We start from the raw sequence: 23,421 nt of genomic DNA on the forward strand, positions 1-23,421 counted from the left end.
TCTGTAACATCAACTTATTTGTCAGTAGGCTGTCTCGACGTAAAAATTGATCATACGCAGAACATGTACACGTTCTCGCGAATCGAATCGTGCAAGTGAGAATGGAATATTGCTACACAAGTATGGGAAGTTGGAACGATGGAAGAAGCTGAATTACATCCCGTTTGTCATAACGCTTTGTTGTTAGTTTGAGATTGGTCCGCGAATGATCCAGAGACTATACAATTGTCTGCAAACCAATCACACGGCGCGTAAAAGAAGCCCTGTCGGATCAATGCACACAAGATTGCGACAAATAAGAGGGATGAGATGGGTTTTGAGTTGAAAAGACTTGTAGTATGACATCTCCCTGACCTACCGTTCGCCAAAATTCCTTGGGTAACGCTGTAATTACTTGAAAAATGTGCCCCGGTAAGCGGCGACCCCCTGTTTGTTTACAAATATTTGTTTCATACCACAGGGTTTTGACACTACATGTATATATACCAGTTTGCTCATATTGTGTCAAAACCCTGTGTTTCACACCTTGTGTATTTTATTTTACACAGGTGTAGAAGGTATATCTCTAAAGCTCAAAAAAGCGTGAAACGATTATATAAATCGAAAGAGGGCTGCGATAGACAGGTTATTCACACATTTCAGAGAAATTATTGCCACAAAAAAAAAAAATGTCCAAAACAGGCTGAGTAAGTAATATCCATAATTCAGGTGCCCGTGGGTCAACTGTGATATCTTCAACCCTTGGTGGGGAAATATATTTAACGGGAGATATTTACCAATGTATCATTGAATGATTTAATTTTAAGAATTAAAGATTATCAAATACTTTCATGTATAATATTCCGGATTTCTCGATATTGTTCGGAATCGGTTTTCTTTTACATAAGAACTTATAATTTCCGATTTGATTTTCATCAAGAACTCCTTGACAGTGACTTGAGCTTGAACTGAAGAGCCAAGAGGGAAAGAAGTATTCAAATAATGGTTACTTAAGGGGTTTATTTAATTCGGTATGTATCCTCAGCAAAAAACACATAAGTTCATCATAACATTTATTTTTTGATCAACGTTCTACAGTTGATTTAGTCCGAAAACTCTAACGTTTTTAAGACCGCGCTTTTTGTCAATTTCTTCGTCATGCTTTGAGTTTGATTCGGTAGTCAGTTTTGACCTTTTCAGTTCATATTGTTGGAAAACTTCTAATATACCGATCCCCAAAATATGGCGCTCAAATTATTTCCGCCGAAGACGGTTTAGTATATATCTGTATTAATCTCAGCGAGATTCGTCGAGGCTGGATATTTTCTTCCGAATCTCAGACCAGTGTCACACAAAGTGATTCGGGAAATCTTGCCTGAACTTCTGTCGCTTGTTGCGATTAAAATGGGTTAAACTGAATTTCTTGTCCGCTTCAACTTTTCGCCTTAGACATCCTCTGATCCTATTAACTCCCTTAGTATCACAATGAAACATGCATTTCTTACCTTTACATGGTGTAAATCCCACTGTTGATAAAGTTGACTATTTTCAAAGCCGTTGCAAATGGCCACCATTTCATATTTACCTTCTCGACACTGAAGAGTTCCAATAGTTTAGGATGCCTTCAAATAGATTGATTAAATATTACGCAGTTTTCTTTTTATTGCTTTTAATCTTTATGCTTAAATGCTTTGTACAAAGTAATTGTCAATCAGTAAGTTCTGTATTTCCTGTCATGAAATAGTATATCGGAACTCTTCAGTGTTGAGTGTCATCTGAATTTCATTTGGGATTGAGAAAGGATATTGATTCTTTTTATTTTACAAAAAATATTTTTCAGTCAGTTCGACATTCGAAAAAACTTTTAAAAACGTTTCAATCGTCATTTTAGCCCAAAGACACTTCTAAAATGGAGGCTGCCCCCAACATCCTCACTTAATTTTTAAAAAAATCTATGTCATAGGCTCACATGATCAGCTTGACTTATCAGGGGCTGCTGCCCCCAAGCCCCCACTTAATTATGCTCAAACGCCGCTGAGCTTTCTAATCAATTTTATTACCCGAAACATTGGCGAGTTTCACGTTTCAGCATCCGAAGCTAAAATGCAAATGGTGGCGTATTTACAGTCGGCTTAACAATGGCAAGGGGAATAACTGCTCATGCACAGTCGCGTGCTATTGGGGACTGGTATACTAGAAACTTCCCACATCGTTTTTTTACCAGAAGTAGAACTGTCATTAAACTACTCACAGTGAATATTTGGTTTCTTTTTCATTTTTTAAAAAGTGAATGGCAGCTTCTGCAGCATAATCCATTGTCTTATGACATGATAAAACTTGTGCGCAAAGGGGGGTCCATCTTTTAATGCAAATTGATTATGTTGAACATTTTGTATAGCAGCATGACAGACAAATGAAAAACCTGTCTGACAGTTTTCAAAGCAATGTGTTGTATGTCATGAAATGTTTGCTCAGACGTACACGAAGCTAAAGGTCATTAACATGTAATATGTGAATGGAGAAAAAAAGATCGAAATTGGCAAAAGAATAGAGACAATCTCCGTGTATTCACTGAAAATTCTGTGAGCTGTTCATAGAGTCCACCCCGGAGTACGTAAACTAGTATAATGGTATGGTGAGAGTCTTGACAGTACTCCCGATTGATGTCTTATCAATCTAGGTATCAAGTTTAAAAGACGATAAAATATATGATCGACTTTAAATATGGGTAGACTACTGTATCTAAAGTAAATCAGGATTACTTTAGACCTCTTTGGGCTTGTTCAAGTAAGAAAGATCTCCCACAGTACATGTTTTGAGATATGAATAATGTGACATATTCAAGTTCCTGATTCACACAATAGTATATAACTAAATGTATAAATTAATATACCATGGAGCCTCGGTAATCCGGACGCCATTAATCTGGACGCTTCACCTTCCGGATGATTTTTCTAGGGAACGGATTTTTTATACGTTATTTTGCATCATTAATCCGGAAATTCGCGTTCCGGATCCGGACAGTCATTTTTTACTACAAAATGTTAAAATGCATTGAAAATTGTACCGTTAATCCGGACGGTATTTTTTTTTAAGGGAAAGTCTATGTCGGACAATTTTAGCAAGGCATAAATTTTAAAGAAAACAAACCAAACTGCCTAATTGAAGTGATTACCTGTACCCCGTCAACACCTCCCTTTAATTAGGTGGTGTGTGATGATATGTCAGGTAGATAGCACGTGCCGGTCGAGACATTGTATTGCCAATTTTTGCACATAAGATCTGTATTGCATGTAGTGTTGAATCTTGTAAATAAATCTGTAGCATATTATTTTATAGTCTTGATCAATAGCCTAATAGTATTTTAAAATAAATTAAACATCATGGATCTTATACTGCTGATTGGCGTGAAATATATGTAGTAAGTTTTTAATGTTTAGAATGTCACGCATGTAGAATGTACCTGTGTACGATTGTTTCTTGTTACGATGTTGTAGAGTTTTATTGCTCTCAATTTTTTAAACTCTGGGTTGAAGTGAGAAAATTACCATTTTAAGGAAAATGACAATTAAATTTTGTATGTACCCGTAATGTTGGTTTCACTCGAGTTTTGTTCCGTTATTATCGCATCATGAAAATATGTGAGTGGCTATGATTATGTTAGTTACTAATGATTTATTTATAGTTACATATAGTGCTTCATTATTTGTTTTAGTGCATACGGTACACAGTTTTGTATATTTATTTGTAGTGCTAATATACATGTACAATGTAAGCATAGGCAAATATACTGCACACGTATATTTCAATTTTAGAGCTTTGAAATGCATGTAAATGTTAACATTATCATGATTTATTTACTAATGCAAATGGTTGAATCCAATGATAGAATGTGTTTAATTCACCACCCATCAATAAAGTAAGCATGTTGGTTACTTTTGTAAAGATAAAAAAAAATGTGATTCAGTTATCCGGACGCTTCATTTATCCGGACGATTTTGACGGGAACCAAAGTGTCCGGATTAACGAGGCTCCACTGTATAAGGTATTTTATTATCCTACAGCTTTATAAGTTTGATCACATCAGCAGAACACACTTCTTTTTATTGTTTATGGTGTTTTGTTTTCTGAAAGCCTGATGACCATGCTGCGAGACTGCTGGAAAGTGTACATCATCATTGTGATGGTGAAGTTTTGTACATGTGTAAGGAACTGTGCTCTGTACCAGTTTTGGAATAAATCTGCTGAGGAATGCCAACCCTGTTCCCACTGTAAGCTTCCACAAATTATAGGGACTCCATGCACAAATGATTCAGATGTGGTCTGCATGGGCTTGAAGCACCTTAACTTTGTAAGTACATGTATATAACCAGTTACATGTAACAATATTTTGGCATGCAATCTTCAGCTGTCAGTACTGGGGTAAAATAAGGAATCTATCATATTCAGTTTATAGATACACCTTTTATATCGTTATACAAATGCCAAATCTTTTGTAGAGTTTTTTAGGGGATGCTTCCCCAATGGTTACTCCACGACTGCCATTTCAAAAAGATCTCCTGTATATGGAGGGAGGAAATGATACCTGGAGACTCTTGGCATACATTCTAATTGGTGTACTGTGTGTTTTGGTGGTGACAGTGATTGTGAGTCTGTTGTTGTCATGGCACTGCATTAACAAAAGAAAGGCAGCTATAAATAGAATTTATGGTAAAGTTTCAGTATCCATTCTTTGTATTATGTAAAAATCACTTTTTATAAAATGCATGCAACAAATTATATTTGACAGAGTTATTTTGATTAATCACATAAATGTATATGATAATAAAATATTCAAAGAATATGTGTGATTTACATGTGCTGAGCTAAATTGCCTTAATATCTACAGTCTACAGAAGTGAATCTGTTAATAACATAATCTGATATTGTTGTGTGCATTTAGTTGAGGGAGAAGGGGAGTATGTAGTGATGTGCAGGCTTCCTGATGTAGTCAGCCACCCACCCCCTACAGAAATCCTGCCGGGATCTCCACCACTCAGTCCCCAGAGGCGGTCCTCCAGACGTTCTCGTTTCTACCGCAGCCACAGGATTTATCGTCCACAGAGACGCCTCATGAATGAGTACGTGGATGATGTGTTTGAATCGGAGGACTCGGGAGGCTCCCGTTCCATTCGAATCCCCCTGCATACAATTCCAGAGGACAGCTGAGGAGGTCTTTCTTAGTACAATAGCTGATATTTGGGAAAATATTATTTTCTTTAACTTCCTTAAAAAAATTCCAGAAGACATCTGAGGTTGATCAATCATTAACTGAAATTATAAAAATCCTTGAATTTAAAAATAAAAAAAAAAACCAACCCAAATATCAATAGTTCATAGTCACTCTGTGACATTCCAATGAATTGTGAAAAAATCTACACCCAGAGTATATCTTCTTTTAGCATTACAATGTTACCCCATATTTTAGTTAAGGTATTAAGGACATCCTGTGTATTTTATTTTGAAGGAGGTACCCAGTGTTAGTATTGAAACATTGAATGCACTCTGAAAATTTTAATGTGCCATCTATACTGTGTGTAGCAATACTTTTTGACGATCAGTTTTATGCAATGAACACATCTTCATTTTTCTGTACAAGTGTTCCATATGAATTGACAATTTTACAATTATGTGATCTCAAACATAGATATAGTTGTATATGTATATATGCTTCATAAACTTATTTAAATCTAGTCCAAGTCTGCCTTGAGATAACTGACTGTAATACTGAAATTGGTAGTACTTTTTGTACATAGACGTTTCGAATGCCTAATTGTGTTCATGCCTTTTGTATACTTTGTGGTTGTGTCAAAAGTTAATATCAATTTATTTTGTTTTTGGGGGTGGGGGTGTTTTGGATTTTTTTTTCACAAAGATGACATGAAACCGGTTTGAATATGGTTTAATATTGAAACAAACTTTATATACAGAACTACTCATGTGAAACAGCTGTACTTTTGTAAGATGTTTCAGTCACCAGAATTTTACCACTTGTCTACATTTTGAAATTATAGACAGAAAATGGTCGTACAGGAGGGAGGGGGGGGGGGTGTCCTGTATCATATGGCTTGCTAACAGGAATTGATGACATACTACAAATATGTGGGCTTTTTTTTTAATTACAAAATATTCTTTCTAGTCTACTTGTTATATTTATGTTAGAAGTAGATGACCCAGTGTGTTCCAAGGAATTAACCACCAACCATAGTGCAAGATTTATTTTAATATTAAGTTACAGTTATCTGTCAAATTAATGTTATTATTGCCTTTAAAACTTTTCATATTTGGATGGATTGACTCAATTTCAACGAATAACTTTTATGTAGATTTTGGAATATGTGGTTTGGTTCTGATTAATAATTACCCTGTATATACCGGACCTAAATATTACATTTGTACCGGTAGAATCTGTAAGTGGAATTGCTGTATGAAAATGCAGTTCAGATGTCAAATTAGCTATTTCCATGTGTCATGATGATCTTGCTTTAGGCTTTAGCGACATTTTACTATAGATTTGTTTGATTGATCATTGTCAGATAACTTTTTTTAAAATTTATTTACGTTGTACTTTAATACATAGTAGTTGTGTTTTGTTTTTTCAATTTTATTCTGTCCATTTTGTGCGTTTTAGTTGTATGTATTTTAAGATACACAGACTTCTAATTCCTTTTGATATATTACACAATAACTGATACTGGTTATGTAGAGCTACCATCTAATGAATTATGATGTGCTTGGTATGACAAACTTTTAAATGAATATCCTTCACCAGAAAACAAAATGAATTTCAGAAAGGAGGTATGTAAAAAATGGCATGTGCAAGTGAAGCTGATACATTCCTAGGTCGGTGTTTTGGATTGTAACATATCACATGTAATATAATCAGGCACATAACATGGATTTTCGGGGGAGGGTGTGGGTGGAGGCAGCAGAAGGTGAAATTGACTTCACAGTTGTCTACAATTATTTGCAAGCAAAACATAACAAACCCATGAATCTATTTGGCAGTCTTCAAAGGGGGGGGGGGGGGGGGGGGGGGGGGGGGGGGGGTGAAGATGAAGCAACTTCTTCACATTGACTAGCAAAATTTTAAAAAAAAAACTAAATCTATATTGCACAGTCTTCAAAATGAAGGGGGGGGGGGGGTCTTTCATGACATACATTTATCTTTATCATCAGTTTCCCAATATCTCTTACTTTGCATATGAAAATAACTAACTCTAACTTTGCATCATGCAAAAATAATGGAAATGGAATGTTATTTATCATACACCCCCTACCCACCCACCCCCAACCCCTCCATTTTACATGTACATGTCTGATTCTCTTGAGGAAAGAGGAATATAGAGAATTGCTTTAGATGTAGATAACATCATTTCTAAATTTACAAATGTACTACAGTTTATTTCTCACATAGGTGCAGTAGCTGTTAGTGCTGCCGATCTCTTGGTTGTATTTTATCGTCAAATTTTTCAATGTACATTGATATAGGTTTTTGCTATTACAATTAGTATTTTGTTTTTATCTCTTTTGTATTATAATGTTCAATAAAATTGGCGCATTTACAAACTCCTCACCAAATGAACATTTAAAGAAACATCTTCAACAGCAGAAGATCAGTGTTAAGATTTTGTGATGTCCGCTAGGTGCTGATCGCGAGACAATGTTTGTGATATACGCTAGGCGCTGATCACGAGACAATGTGTTTGTGATGTACGCTAGGCGCTGATCGCGAGACAATGTTTGTGATGTACGCTAGGCGATGATCACGAGACAATGTGTTTGTGATGTACGCTAGGCGCTGATCGCGAGCCAATGTTTGTGATATACGCTAGGCGATGATCACGAGACAATGTGTTTGTGATGTCCGCCAGGCGCTGATTACGAGACAATAATTGTGATGTACACTAGGCGCTGATCACGAGACAATGCTGTGATGTACGCTAGATGCTGATCACGAGACGATGTTTGTGATGTACGCTAGGCGCTGATCGCGAGACAATGCGTTTGTGATGCACACGAGGTGCTGATCACGAGACAATGTTTGTGATGTACATTAGGCGCTGATCACGAGACAATGTGTTTGTGATGTACGCTAGGCGATGATCACGAGACAATGTGTTTGTGTTGTACGATAGGCGCTGATCTCGAGACAATGTGATGTACGCTAGGCGCTGATCACGAGACAATGTTTGTGATGTACATTAGGCGCTGATCACGAGACAATGTGATGTACGCTAGGCGCTGATCACGAGACAATATTTGTGATGTACATTAGGCGCTGATCACGAGACAATAATTGTGATGTACGCTAGGCGATGATCACGAGACAATGTGTTTGTGATGTCCGTTTATGAGCCTATGTCTCGATCAGTCCCGGCCTGGAGGTTATAAAACTTTTACTGTACTCATACTCAAACTCAGCCATATTTGTTTTGAGTACAACTCTGAGCAAGTTTCGAAAAATATTGAGCATGTACTTCTTTGGAGTATAAGAATGATTTTAAATTTTTTTTTATAACCTTCACTTTTTAGTATGAGTACGATTTAGACTTTAAACGTGCTTAAAAAGTTTTATAACCTTCAGGCCCGGTTCCATCGACGGAAATCCACGGTTGATTACGCTAATCGTTCCTCTCTCCATCGTCGATGGCCCGGTTCTAAAGTTATGTACAAAGTTCTCTGGACCCTATAAGCGAGACATTTTAATTAATCTTCTACTTCGTCTTTTACTTGTTCTGTTGTATAATTTTTTAACAAGATTGATTATGATCGCAGTATTTTGTTATTGTTGTTTTGGTTGGTAGTGGTGTTGTTACTATTGAAAGAGTTGTTGTTGTTGGTGGTGGTGGTGTCATTGTTGTCTATATGATTTTTTTAGTCCAGTCCTCCAGAGAGAGAAAGAGGGGGGTGCAAATCATTTTGCCTTTTGTTGTAGGGTCATTCTGTTAATCACGAGGTTGTTAAGTCTTGTGCACCGCAGATTAGTCTGGGGCCCCACCAGGGCTTCGTCCTGGACCCACTGGGGGCCTCAAGGCGTCCCCCAGCCTCATAAAGTGACGCCCCCGTAAGCACAATTTCTGGATCCGCCCCTGCTAATGATAGTGCAATCTTGTCCCAAATCGTCGCCATGTCTTCCAAAATCGTCGCCAGCGACGATTTGGGGTGGGAGACGATTTAGGGTGTAACAATGGTCACTGGAGTCAATTGACCTTGATACTAGTTTGTAGATCTTATCCTCTTAACATTTCTGAAGGTCCCATATCTCTCTCAATTCCAGTTTTAAAGTTATATGAGGGGGGGGGGGGGGGGGGGTTCCGTGTCCGAGTGGTTAGATCATCGCGCTTAAAATCACACGGCCTATCACCTCTGGCCGGCACGGGTTCGAATCCCACTCGCGCCGGTAAGTGAGAAAGTTTCCCAGTTTACTTTCGGAAGGTCGGTGGTCTCTTCCCAGGTACATTGTATTTGGGTTCTCTCTTCTACCAATAAAAACTGGGCGTCACCAGATAACTGAAAAATTGTTGAGTGTGGCGGAAAATAGCAAAACAATCAATCTAAAGTTATCTGAGTTCATATGGTCAAGTCACTGGAGTCACTTGACCTTGTTACTTGTTTGCAGGGCCTGTCATTCTCTTGCATTAGTCCCGGTTTTAAAGTTATATTCATGGTCTAAGGTCAACGTCACTGTCCAGAGTCGCTTGAACTTGATGCTAATTTGTAAGCCCTGTCATTTTCTTTTCATTTCCGAAGACCCTAGAACTCTATTTATCATATTTGTCAAATTATATCTGTTGAATTTTGGAATTAATTTTCCCCATAAAGTTGAATGTTAAACACCACCCTCCATTTGATCTTCCCAAAATGTACCCTAACCCCCTTTAATCTGAAAACAAAAACATTTCTGCACAATTCATCTAGACACATTGGCCTATCATATCCTTGAATATCTATTACTTTCATCAACTGGTTATGGAGAACGATGTCGGACAATTTTAGGTGCGAGAAAGAAGCGGAAGAATGATAAGAACCGAGCAAAATCAATAAGTCTCCAAACTTGGTTTGGGAGACTTAATGAATGATTGATTGTATTTTGTTTAACGTCTCGCTCGAGAATTTTTCACTCAAATAAAGACGTCACCATTGTCGGTTTTAGGTCTATGCTCGGCGCTTATGGTCATTGAACAGGGAGGAATCTTTATCGTGCCACACCGATGTTCGACGCTTACAGCCTTCGAACAGACAGGGATCTTTATCGTGCCACACCTGCTGTGACACGTGACCTCGGTTTTTGCGGTCTCATCCGAAGGACCGCCCCATTTAGTTGCTTCTTACGACAAGCAACGGATACTGTGATTTAACAATTGAACATTTGTTATGGTTAACAATTGAACATTTTTAATATAACTACCTTTCTATTATTCTGTTGACATTTGGTATGAAGCATATTTGGAACAAGGGGGATATAAATTGTAACTGACTTTGAACAGGGGGTGGAGTAGGGGAACAAACTTTGTATATCGTGCCTATGTTTAAAACATTAAAATAACATATTTAATGCTATTGATACTAAGTTGAAAGTAAATGGATAATTAGAAGGAGCCAGGTAGTCCGTTACGAAAATTATTGTAAATTTATGTTCCCAGGGATAGAGGATTTGGTACCAGGATGGGGCCAACATTGTCATAGTAATGAAAAATCTTTTCACATTTGGTGTGAAGCATATTTGGGATAAGGGGGGTATAAATTGTAAATTTCAGTACTTCTGCACCCCTGGGGTCTTAGGTGCGGGACCAAAAGTGACAATTTATTTTCGTCTCTACAGTGCACATCTGAAAGAAAAAACCAGATATATCGTCATGTAGAACAGGAAGGCCTCTAGCAAAATTGTAAATTTCATGATCCCGAGGATAGAGGTTCTTGATCTAGGGGGCGGGGTATTGACAAACTTGTTATGAAGTGGTTATGTGTAAACATTTAAAAACATATTTAATGCTATTGATAATAAATTGAAAGTAAATGAATACTTAGGAGTAGGTAGCTCTTTACCAAAAATTGTAAATTTCGTGTTCCCAGGGGATAAGGGTTTTGGTATCAGTGTGGGGCCAACATGATATGGTCATAGTGATCAAATATGCGTGTTGCAATTGAACATTTTTAACTTCTTGACAACTATCATTCCAATTCTTTTCAAACTTGGTATGAAGCATCTTTGGGACAAGGATGGCATAACTTGTTAATTTCAGGATTCCGGGACCTTAGGGGCTGGGCAAAATTCCTAAAAGTTACCATTTTTAAAAACTCTTCGAATCTACAACCAGTGATCTGTAAGAAAAACCTAATTGTATAGCCATGTAGAGCAGGAAAGCCTCTGGCAGATGTTTTGACTCTAGAGTGCGGCCAAAGTTGGTATACTGTTTATGCGTTAAACATTTAGATAACATCTTCAATGCTAATGATGCTTAAATTGAAAGTAAGTGGCCATTTAGAAGGAGCAGGTAACCCTTTACCAAAGTTGTAAATTTCCTGATCCTAGGAGTAGGGATTTCAGGCTGGGGACCAAAATTATTATAGTGAATGTTCATTGTGTTTATCATGAAATACTACCTTTCTGTTTTTGCTGATACTGTACAAGTGCATTTAGGAAAAGCAGAAAGGAATGTACCAAAATTAGGAATTTTGCAACCCTAGCTGTGGGTCCAAAAAGTCATATATTGTTGATATACATGTAACATTTAAAAAAAATTTCTTTAGTATGACGTCTTGTTTTATACTCTTGCTGAATATTAGAATTTAGCTTAGACATGCAGAATAGGAAAATTAGTTTCTATTTTATAGCCTTGGGGCTAGTGAAACCTTTTAACTAATTTTCAGGTGACTGAGAAGGACCCGTGGACTCACGTTATTACACACTTTTGTTTAAAAATCTATGTACAGTACATCTAATTCTAGGAGCGCACGATCGTTTACATTTTTGATGGCAGACGTTTGGTTTAGATTAACATCACCAGTTATGAATGCAGACATAACGTCACAATTGAATTAAAGTTAACGTGTAAACAAAAATCAAAATATTTAACCCTAGGCCTTAAAGGTTATTGACTGAATATCGGAAATATGCCCGCCCTCGGTTGTTGCGCGGTAAAACGGACCGAGCTTAAGATTCATCAGAATTGTTGCTGAAGAACACTCTGTGGTCAAGATATGTTGTTGGAAAATGCATTTAGTGACCATTCTGAGATTACCATAATCGGAGATTCGGGGCGTATAGTATTTAGTCTGTCTTTTGTCATTATTCTTGGCCATAACCTTTGATGGGATAGTGATATAGCTTTCATATAAACTTTCACATGTGTATTCCTTGTGACCAGACGTTTTTTTTTTTTTGGTCCCAAGTTTGGACCTTGTGACTTTGATCTTTGGGATTGAACTATTTTCTTAAAAATTTTACCCTGGCTATAACATTTGATTGATGTTTGATTGGGCTTTCATAGTTCACATGCGAAAAAACCTTCCTTTACGTACCACACCTAATACCCCATGACCTTGATCTTGACCTTCTTTTGAAAACTTTAACCTTGATTATAACTTGTGAACAGTTAGTGCTAAAGCTTTCATATTTCACATGTGTATTCATTGTGACAATACCAATCTTTGGGTATCAAAGTTTTTGATCTCTTGACCTTGGAATTTGACCTACTTTTGAAAAACTTTAACCTTGGCCATTGTCAACTTTGCTGTCATACGGGGGGGGGGGGGGGGGGGGGGGGGGAATCGGTGTTTCACAAACACATCTTGTTCTCTCTAGATTTATACAACTTTCTCACACAGGCCTAATCACCATTGCGAGACCGACATTACACCTGTGAGAGAGCCATTTAAGATATTTCTTACCCTGATACGACGTCATATATCTGTGATTTACGTTAATGGGCGTAAAAAATGTATCGTTTTCGTTAAATTTCGATTCGATGTAGTTTTTTTTTTTGGAGGGGGGGGGGACAGCCTTGGAATATTTTATTTACATATCGACCATTTTCAGGTATGATCTTTCTGATTGTCAAATTAAAAAATCAACAAAACAAAACTTTATCAAGGCCAAGTGACCTTTGACCGTGATCATAGAAACTTGCATATCTACAGAACCTGTAGTGATAAGAGTTATGGACATGATATCTTCAACAATGATGATTGCGTGATGAAACCTACAATCTAGTATCAAGGTCAGGTGACTCCATTGACCTTGAGAATTAAAAACTTGTATAACTTAAGAACATGGGCTGATAGAAGCATGGTATCTTCAACGATGATGATGACTACAAACTAGTATCAAGGTCAAGTTACTCCGTTGGCATTTATTCATGACCTTGGTCAGAAAAGGTAGTATAGCTTCTGAGGATGGGCCGATAGAGACATGGGGTTTTCAACAAAGATTATGAAATGACCAATAGGTCCTACAAATTAATTTACACAACAATCTGGTACACATATTATAAAAATAACTTAAATAGATAATGCTTCGTTCGTGAGACTTTATAATCGACCGATGATAATATCATATCTTGTTAGTTTGAATTTTGTTAAAGTTCCTGAATTACAAGTGAGGCACTAAACTGCTGATAAAGTGCGAGAACAATACTATCTCAGTGTTTACTCGTGTGGGGTTTGGGAATTCTACTTCTGGGGTAGACTAGATTCGCTGTCTGGGACTCTATTAGTCTTTGTTACAATACTAAATGAAGCCCTAACCTTTACATAAAGACCTACTTCTACATGTAACTGAATTTTAAACTTTTATCAATATGGAATAATTAGTAACAATGATATATGTAAATCCCTTGTACATTAACCCCCTACCCCCACCCTTTCGTTTTGTAAAGACGAAATTTAGATTTCGAATACCTATATTGACTGTTAAATTGAAGGTACCAGTGTATCAATTTATAATGTCTATCAGCTAAAGGGTTCGCAAAATATTGAGTGGACAATTGTTTATGTCAGGAGCAGTTTGATTTTGTCACCTCTAAATCAACAGGGGTCACCTACTCCTTATGGGGAATCAGTGTACCACGTTTGAAGTCTATACAGCAAAGGATTCTCAAAATATTAAGGGAAAATATTTTTACTGTGCAAAAAAAATTCGACGTCTGGCTTCTCAAAATCAATAATGATTACCTATTTGTGTACCAAGTTTGATAAAGCAAAGGGTTCTCAATATATTGAACAGACAATATTTCCTTGCGTCTGGAGTAGTTTGACCAATGACATTGTGACCTCAAAATCAATAGGAATCGTGTTCTCCAAAGTATACATTCCAAATTTTATGTTTTTCAAATAAAGGGTTCTCACGACTTTGAGCAGACAACACTTGGTATATCGACCATTAGACTGTCGACAGACCGACAGCTGAAAGCCAATAACAGACTGTCGACAGACCGAAAGGTGAAAGACAATAACAGACTGTCGACAGACCAAAAGGTGAAAGACAATAACAAACTGTCGTCAGACCGACAGCTGAAAGACAATAACAGACTGTCGACAGACCGAAAGGTGAAAGACAATAACAGACTGTCGACAGACCGAAAGGTGAAAGACAATAACAGACTGTCGACAGACTGACAGCTGAAAGACAATAACAGACTGTCGACAGACTGACAGCTGAAAGACAATAACAGACTGTCGACAGACCGAAAGGTGAAAGACAATAACAAACTGTCGACAGACCGATAGGTGAAAGACAATAACAGACTGTCGATGGACCGACAGGTGAAAGACAATAGCAGACTGTCGACAGACCGAAAAGGTGAAAGACAATAACAGACTGTTGACAGATCGATAGGTGAAAGACAATATATGCCCTTCTTTTTCAAAGGGGGTAAGAGCAAAATAATTGAGTAGGTGGTTAGGCATTATTATTTTTTGGTAAACAAGAAGTTACAGGTTATACGTAATGTTACTCCAAATAAACATGATAAATTAGCGGAGACAACCTGCTGTAAACTTCAATGACCCCCAGCTAGGCTCCACTAAGAATAAGAAAGAACCAACCAGTGATCGAGATCGAGGGAGAACGGGACGTATCTTTTTTTAAACTTCCTTTCTGCAATAAATTCGCGTATTTCATTCACTCCATGTGACAGAACCTCAATGTGGTTTTCCTCCAGCTGAATAGCGACATAGATCAAGTTCCTTCATCAGTCGATTTCAGTGATATTAATCTCCATAGCCTTGTTTTATTAATGTCGGATGTCTATAAATAGAGTGTAAAATCGGTAAAAAAAATAATAATTTTTTTTATACATATACACCAGAAAAACAAATTACAAACAAACACCCACCCGAAAAGCAAATTTAGTTGAAAATTTTGTTCAATATGTGTATTTGATCAATATATATATATATATATATCCTGTACTATTGTCACCATTCAAACCGACGAAAATATTACCTGCAATGTAATTTTACTACTAGTATTATATCCCTGATTTAATGACACAATACAAACACAATATAATTATTCCTGTCTATGAGCACGAGAAGGACGAATGCTATTTGAGTACGCCAGTCATGATTGCTTATACATATTGTACTTGAAACGATGTAAGGCAAAACCTATAGTTGATACAATGCAAAACGTATAAAACTTTAATACAGTCCTCCAGGCTAGCTATCCCCCACAGCCTCGCGGCAATGTATTGATGTTTTTGTATCGATATCACACTCACTACTAGCAGGCAGTTTTGCTTGAACGTCTGAGTTTACTACTATGGCTCTGACATCGAGCATTCCAATCCCGCACGACTTCCGGTGTTTCTTCACATCCGTGTACAGCGATGTTTCCTGATGACTACAAGGCTTATTAACCATGGAAAGAAAGCGACTGAAGGCTTGGGATTTCGCCGCATTTGTTCTTGTTCTTTTGGCCTTTCTGCTACAGGTGGCGGGCTATTTTATACCCACGTGGTGGACTTACAATGATCCCCAGGCACAACATAAGATTGTGGTGTCCATGCTAGGCTCCACGGAGAATGAAGCTCAAGTGGAAAGAACTAAAACAGTGATTGAGATTGAAGGAGGACGGGGTGAGTCTCAGTCCGTTGTGACACTTTATTTTTGAAATATATATCTATATTTATTATTCCTCTTAACATTTTTGTTCTACTGGATGGCGACAGAAGTATCAACTTTCCTCCAGCAATCCATTTCAGTGATATTGATCTCTGTTTACTTGTTTCGTGACATTCTGTTTGGTTGCGCTTAACCTTATCGACAAATATTTTGCCTCGATTACACCTCATTTGCATTAACTTGATAACAAACAAAAGACAATGTGCATGAATTTTACATCCGTTTTGGGCGTTAGAAAACAGAGAAGAGATCAATGAATCTTTCAACTAAAGAGGTTTTAAAACCAGAGGCATATAACAATATATGTATCTGCTCAATTCCAATGATGCGGTCATTCTTCGTCGTATGTATAAAGTACTACAATCTGTGAAGTTCAATGACTGAGGCGTGTGTCAGTATTTACACATAAAAATTTCCTGCTTATCTACACAACTCATGTATAAATGAGTGTTGTGTATTATGACGGAAATTGTAACTTATTTTGTAACTCAGCCTTTCAACAGACAGAAATACCACGGCATTAAGTGATGTATGTATACACTGTACATAGGCAATTATATGGCTTGAGTACGAAGTAAATTCGAACCTAAGCGATATATAACTGCCCATGGATGTATATTTTAGGTGTTTTGAATGCTAGATGAGTTGCTGCGAATTAAAAACTTCCTCGCTTCATTCTACGTAAAGACCAATTGACCATAACACATGATTCATTACGATCAAAAATGTAAATATTTCAAAAATGTAACCTCAGGAGGATCATGTTCCGCTAAGTAACCGATTAAGTACACAGAGCCCTCTAACATGAATCTTAACATCAAGACATCTTGGGTTATCAGACTAATCTGAAGCTCTAGCGGAATTTATGTCGCTATTTATTTAGTTTTTTTTTGGCATTGAAATGAATTTTGTTTTGAGGAAAATATCCTGCTTTTGAAAGAAAAAAAAAAACCCTGAGTAACTTGAAGTATTGATTTCCTTGCTTTCACAAGTATCGTATTGATTATAGATGTCTTAGTCACATTCAAATCTAACCCGGTTAATCAAGATATTGACACTTTTTTCTATTTTGTACTGGTATTGTCGATTAGCCGTTTCAAAGTCAGCTCATCGGTTTCAAATCAACGTGTTTCGGTAGGTGCCAGATTTCAGTTACGTAAATGTATCATGCTTGAATGCAAAATGTGAAAACTTCTCCTTTGGAAACATGTGGAATTGACAGATAAATCAAAAACCAAATGAAATGCTTTTAAATGATGTACAAACGCTGTACGAGTGTGATTTGCACGATCCCTTTGTTTAACATTAACATATTTTTAACCGTATTATTCTTTCAGAGTGGTTGTTCATATCGCGCGCCTTTGGTGCGTTTGGAATACTGATAAGCCTCTTGTCCTTACTTTTCCATCTGATATACTTCTGCAATAGACGTGACAGTTTGAGATCTGCGTCAATTTACCTTCTGGGTGCCTCAAGTAAGTTGTATTTTGAGATGTTTTAATCTGTGACTTGAAGTACGCTTACTACCATCCTACTCAAGCACTACACATGTCAGTACTAGTATTTATTTTCCTTGTAATTTTTTATTGTACATACATGTAATTTCCAATATCATTATTCAATTATTTCACATTTTGGTTATTTGGGTTTATTAGGTCACCTGAGTCACTCAGATGACCTATTGCTATGGTCTGCATCCGGCATCGTTCTTCGTCTGTCGACCAGTAACAGCTGAACAATATAGCGTTGATATAACATGCATTGTATTATGTAAAGTCAATCATGGACGCTTTCGGAGCATTTGTTCTTGTTTTACACTGACCAGTGCTGCTGAATATTTAGCTTAGATATTCAGAACAGGAAAATTATCATATATTTCATAACTAATACTCATGCAGGTAACCGATAAGGATCGTCTCTCAGTAGACCAATATTGACCCGCGTTTCAATAAACTCGAAAGAAGTAACTATCCATTATTTTGCCGTATGATGAATGATATATGTACGTTAAACTTTAATTGATTGGTAAATGTTCCATTGTCTTTCAGGTTTGTTTATCCTGGGGGGAGCTATAGTATTTGTGGCACTCCATGAAGAACTGGCCACCAATCTCAAATCTGACCTGCAGACACTCGGGTTTCCTTGGGGAATATGCATTTTAGCGGGAATTGTCACCGTAGCAGCGTCCATAGTTACGGCAGTAGCAACCATTAAAAAGGCCAATCAGTGGGACTTTGATGACGATGACGATTTAGACTTCTCTGAAGTTCAAATGAGAAGAAAATAGAAAGTTATTGAAAACAAATCTTGAATGTACTTTTATTGCTTCATGGTATTGAATCACGAGAGCATGATATTGAATATACTTTTACGTATATATGAATTTCTGTGTCGTGGGATAAATGAATTTTTTCGGAAGTTTTGCGTCATAACCTTGTTGGTAATTACGGAAGGGATATAATTCACAAGCCTCGTGTGTTCATGAGGTTTACTCAGTACCTGTACATATTATACCCTGTGAGGATTTTTATATTTCGGGGTGATGTGTAAGAAAACGCCAAAACGTGTTTGTAGAGGGTTTTTACTTGCACATCTACATATTCATGTATTTCATATGTACCGGTACGTGTGCATACATTATTCTACGTCTATTAATGATATACTGGCTTGAACAAGGTATATGCTGATAAAACGGAACATATTAATCAATTGAATATTTTGTGAAAATTAGCCAATTGAAATAAAATTTGTTTGTAAATAAGAACAAAATGCTTTCCTTGTACAGTGTAATTATGACATATACTACACGTGTCAATTAACTTCCGCAAGTTCGTACAATTATATTGCTTTTTATTTCATTTATGTAAGTGACATTCTTCATTCATTGACGAAATCGAAAAACGAATCATGCCCATGTCTATTGTAGCTCAATTTTATATTATTGTATCAGTAAAACATCCGTTATGTGCAACTTCCATATACGACTATGAGAGCTGATTAAGGCTTACGATATTCTGTGAAGAAATTAACTTGGCTATTGCATCACACATGTATGTGATGAAAACGTATTTTAATAACCGTTTTATACTTGTAATTGTATTTAAATGTGCAGTAATTTTACTGTACTTTACAGCAAACTACTAGTATTCTGATTTTTTTCCGCAATGTTTACATGCAAGTTTAGCTACATTGTATATGTCCTCGTTTGATTGCTTGTGTTTTGGTAACGGATATTTTTATTAGAGAAAAACCCTGAAGAAACTGTAATCTCAGTTATATTTGTGAATTATATTTGAAGTAATTTTATTCCTTATAATAAGGAAATTTTTAAAGATAGAATGCAAGCGAATCACTGTCGTGCATGAAGTTTGGAAGTGAATAAGGCATGTGGTATTCTTAGAACAAATCAACTAGAAAAGAAGTATGCAAATATTGTTCACTCTCCAGTTTTAATCACTTGCAATGTGAAACGGATTGTTACATTTGCAGTGAGTGTCGTTTTATGCCCGGTCGATTCATTTAGACACAGTAAAAAAGCTTAAAATTTCCTATTGAGGAACAAGAGCACGAAATCCGGACAGGCTATATTCAAGTTAGTTTTTTCCCATCCTGAAGCCCTGTCTATGTTGTAGTAACACCAAAGGCAATCAGGATATTTTGTAATCCTACACCCTAGTTTAGTTTCAGTCGGATACAACGTGATAGGGTTATCAAATCGATGACTAGAATGAAGTGCAACTTTGCTGTAATTTAGGTAGATAGTGAATGACTTTCCTGTTTGTTCTGAAACCCCACGCGCGCGCGAGTGTGTGTGTGTGTGTGTGTGTGTTTAGACTTGCACTGTTGGTTTTTTACCGTCCTCTGTATGCTGTGCTCGAGATATCGGTATTTCTATATCTTTAAATTTTGTAAGACAAATCTTACTGAAATATGGCCAGTGCTGTAAAGGCAAAAACCTAGGGTTCTAAACAAATTGCATTCCTACCAGGTATTTTTGTTGAATATTTAAGAGTTCCTGCATTTAGTAAACTTCATAGTGAAATAGACTAATATATGCTGTTCGTCACTTCGATTACGATAAATGCAGTACTGCACATAATGCCAGGTCACTTGAATCCGTATTTAGTATGAGGCTGATACAACATGAATACAAGCTATTAAGGGTATTCAATATGGGAATTTGAATTACACTTGGCACGTGCACGAACTGGTCCATATCATTTCCGCTGCCGCAGCGTAAAATAACGGATTAAATAAAGCGGGGTTCATTTATTAATATGACCAGGGTTGATTTCCCCGTGGATCCCTGCAGCGTGAAAAACAGATATAAAAGAGGGGGATGGGTATTTGTATAAATTATGAAGAAAATTATTATTATACATAACTACGTTATGGCTATAAATAATATCCGTTTAATCACACTACGAATGTCCGTCATGAAATCACCCTCGGCAATATGAACCCGGTTTTTTCATATCCGTTTTTTCCTGTATACCCAAGCGGGTTCCAAAGTGCCCGGACATCGAAAGGATATAAATGGACTTTCCTTGATTCGTAAGACATTGTGTCAAACCACGGTTTTGAGTCCACGCACACTCTGGAGATAATCGATAAGAAGCACCCGTGAGTAACCGACGATGCGTGAGTGAAGACATGTAGCAATGGCGTAGAGGTTCTCTGTGATGGTACCATCCACACAAAAACTAGGTCCTATCAGTGACAATGATGTGACATATGTAAATTAAGCAGTGCATGCTTTGAAAATCGGCAGATATGAGATTTAATATTGCACGGGTTTTGCTTCTTAGTAAACATTGTTTTGTCTGAGGTTGTTACTTCCACTGTTCACTAGCCTGGGCAAAGGGTTGTGACCTTTTTAAATTTTCACAAAACAATTTCACGATTAAGATGAAAGTTTTTAAAAACTGCAATTTCGCTCATATTTTTCTGAACGAGCAAAACTACATGTAAGTACACACATTGGTGATGAAACTCTATTCTCAATCGAGGCAGTTGCACTCAGTTGAGTATAAGGCATGCAGAGACAAATTTATCTAAGTCTAGCGGTGCTTTGGTGAAAATGGCCGTGGTGAATAAATCAGACAACTGATAAAGAAAGTTGTTAATTGGTAGAGGATCTTATTTAGACTTATAAGTTGACACGGACAACTACGGACTGTCGGAATCTCATTGACTACTCTGGTCAAAATATTATTGATATCATTATCTGTTTCTTCTGTGCAGTGAGCTGACACTCGTTGTTGGACGGTGCTTAATTAAATGGACGATTGTGACCAGATGTGGAATTATTCTTCTTTTGATAAAGCAAAAAGGAGTTTAGATGGATGAAAGTGAGGAAAATGCCAATTCATCGACATGATACTACAATACATTTCTATCTCTTGTGATCAACTGATATTGGACATTTTTATTCCTTGATAATATATATTAAAAATGTCGGTGATGAAATAGAATATATTAGCCATCAGGAAACATCTATGAAAGTCACCAGTCATCCACTTCTGTTTCCTACTTAGATATTCTATTGAAAATAGATATTAACGGCAAACTAAGAACTCAGTTTTATGATAAACGGGATGATTTCAACTTCTCCATCGTCGACTTCCCATATTTATTAAGCAATATTCCATTGTCACCTGCGTATGTTGTTTATATCTCTCAACTGATTCGATACAAAAGAGCTTGTTCTGTGCATGATCAGTTTTAAATCGAGACAAGTTGCTGACAAGTAAGTTGATGGTGCAAGGTATCAACAGTCTCGTTTAAAATCAGCATTTCGCAAATTCTATGATCGTTATTGATACCAAATCTAGTTTGACAATACAACCTATCATTGGGTCATATGCTGTCTGACTTGTTTCATACCGATTGTTAGACTGTTTTGGCACACTGATTTTGACTACGGATAACTCCATTTACCTGATCAAGATATAGGGTTCATGGCCGGTGTGACCGGTCGACGGGGATGCTTACTCCTTCTGGGCACCTGATCTCACCTCTGGTATATCCAGGGGTCTGTGTTTGCCCAACTCTCGATTTTGTATTGCTTATAGCAGTTATGAGATTGATCATTGTTTGTTATCCTCACCTTTCATTTAGCCATCGAGCTTGTATCTCTGCTGGTGGACAGTCCGTCCCCTAGGATACTTGTCGCTTGATATATGTTCTTTCATGAATGTAATAACAAGACAATACTCGCTGACACGGTGTCCAGTATAAAAGGTGTCACTCTGTGGAATCTATACGGAAGGGGGACTCTATCAGATCGGCTGGTGTCCCTCGGAGTATCCTTTGTTATATCAAAGATTTGTCTTGTGTATAATCGTCAAATTGTCAGTTTTGGTACAGAAACGAAATCCTTATACCCAAATTAAAGACTGTTCTGTTCATTTAACAGATATTTTTCATGATGATGTGATCGATTTCTAAATGTTGTAAAACACTGATCACTAGAAATTCATTTAGTGGTAATCTCATCAGACGTAGTTCTGCACCAGTATCTTTTATGATTTGACTCGTACAATGTACATCTTCTAACGTTGTCTACGCTAATGGGTGTAACCTATGTGGCTTAATTTATGTGGGAGAAACAAAGGATTCACCTAACAAAGGATCGGGGTACTTCTTTACAAGCATTTCAATTCACCGGACCACTCCATCTTTGGATGAAGGTAAGGATTTTGGGAAAACAATTACCATCACACAAGCATTCCAACATTTAGTACATGTTTTCGTAGACAGCGATACGATCACTGGATCTAGATACTGCATTTCCATATGGATGCAATGATAATGTATATGATGTAGGAAATTTGACTAGTCCACAAGGAAATAACGTGCATGGGATGGGACTCTTTCCAAATACTCAAAGACGGAACCGCAATCATGGACATCGTTCATATAGAAGACCAAGTATAAATGATGTCACATTTGATTCACTTTTACCTTACGTCAACAGACAATTATGTCCACATCATATTCGCTCAAAACTTTACTCCGTTCCATTGAGAATTTTACATACGTTATTTGAAGAAGCTACACCTAGTCTATACTTGGATTTTTCAACACCTGAATATAGACTGAACTCTTTGATTATGGATGTTGCCAATCACAGGCTCTAAACCACCGCGGGTCACCAATGATATTCCTTACGAATCATACCGACAGTACCTTAAGCTCAAATTTACAAACAAAGAAATAGGCGCCGTCAACATAAGCAACATTCTTCGTCATAAAAGGGTTCAGACGTGTATT

At 37.1% G+C, this 23,421-nt stretch overlaps 2 protein-coding genes across 3 annotated transcripts; both read left to right on the forward strand.

Moving 5' to 3' along the window:
* Positions 1 to 872: 872 nt before the first annotated feature.
* LOC125646902 (uncharacterized) lies at positions 873 to 6,221 on the forward strand. Of its 2 annotated transcripts, XM_048873502.2 has the most exons (5): positions 898 to 1,010; positions 3,947 to 4,024; positions 4,114 to 4,330; positions 4,479 to 4,689; positions 4,922 to 6,221. In XM_048873502.2, the coding sequence occupies exons 3-5, from the start codon at positions 4,118 to 4,120 to the stop codon at positions 5,185 to 5,187; spliced, it is 690 nt and encodes a 229-aa protein (XP_048729459.2). In that variant the 5' UTR covers positions 898 to 1,010; positions 3,947 to 4,024; positions 4,114 to 4,117; the 3' UTR covers positions 5,188 to 6,221. The 2 variants fall into 2 exon arrangements, with proteins under 2 accessions (XP_048729457.2, XP_048729459.2); XM_048873500.2 differs by lacking the exon at positions 3,947 to 4,024 and having other exon boundaries at positions 873 to 1,010.
* A 9,256-nt stretch (positions 6,222 to 15,477) lies between these two features.
* Positions 15,478 to 18,915, forward strand: LOC125646937 (uncharacterized). The gene is made up of 3 exons (XM_048873597.2): positions 15,478 to 16,100; positions 17,484 to 17,621; positions 18,195 to 18,915. Exons 1-3 carry the CDS (start codon positions 15,884 to 15,886, stop codon positions 18,431 to 18,433), a joined length of 594 nt encoding a protein of 197 aa, XP_048729554.1. The 5' UTR covers positions 15,478 to 15,883; the 3' UTR covers positions 18,434 to 18,915.
* The last annotated feature ends 4,506 nt before the right edge of the window (positions 18,916 to 23,421 follow it).

This window comes from Ostrea edulis, chromosome 6 (genome assembly GCF_947568905.1).
Source record: "Ostrea edulis chromosome 6, xbOstEdul1.1, whole genome shotgun sequence".
NCBI classification, from domain to species: Eukaryota; Metazoa; Mollusca; class Bivalvia; order Ostreida; family Ostreidae; genus Ostrea; species Ostrea edulis.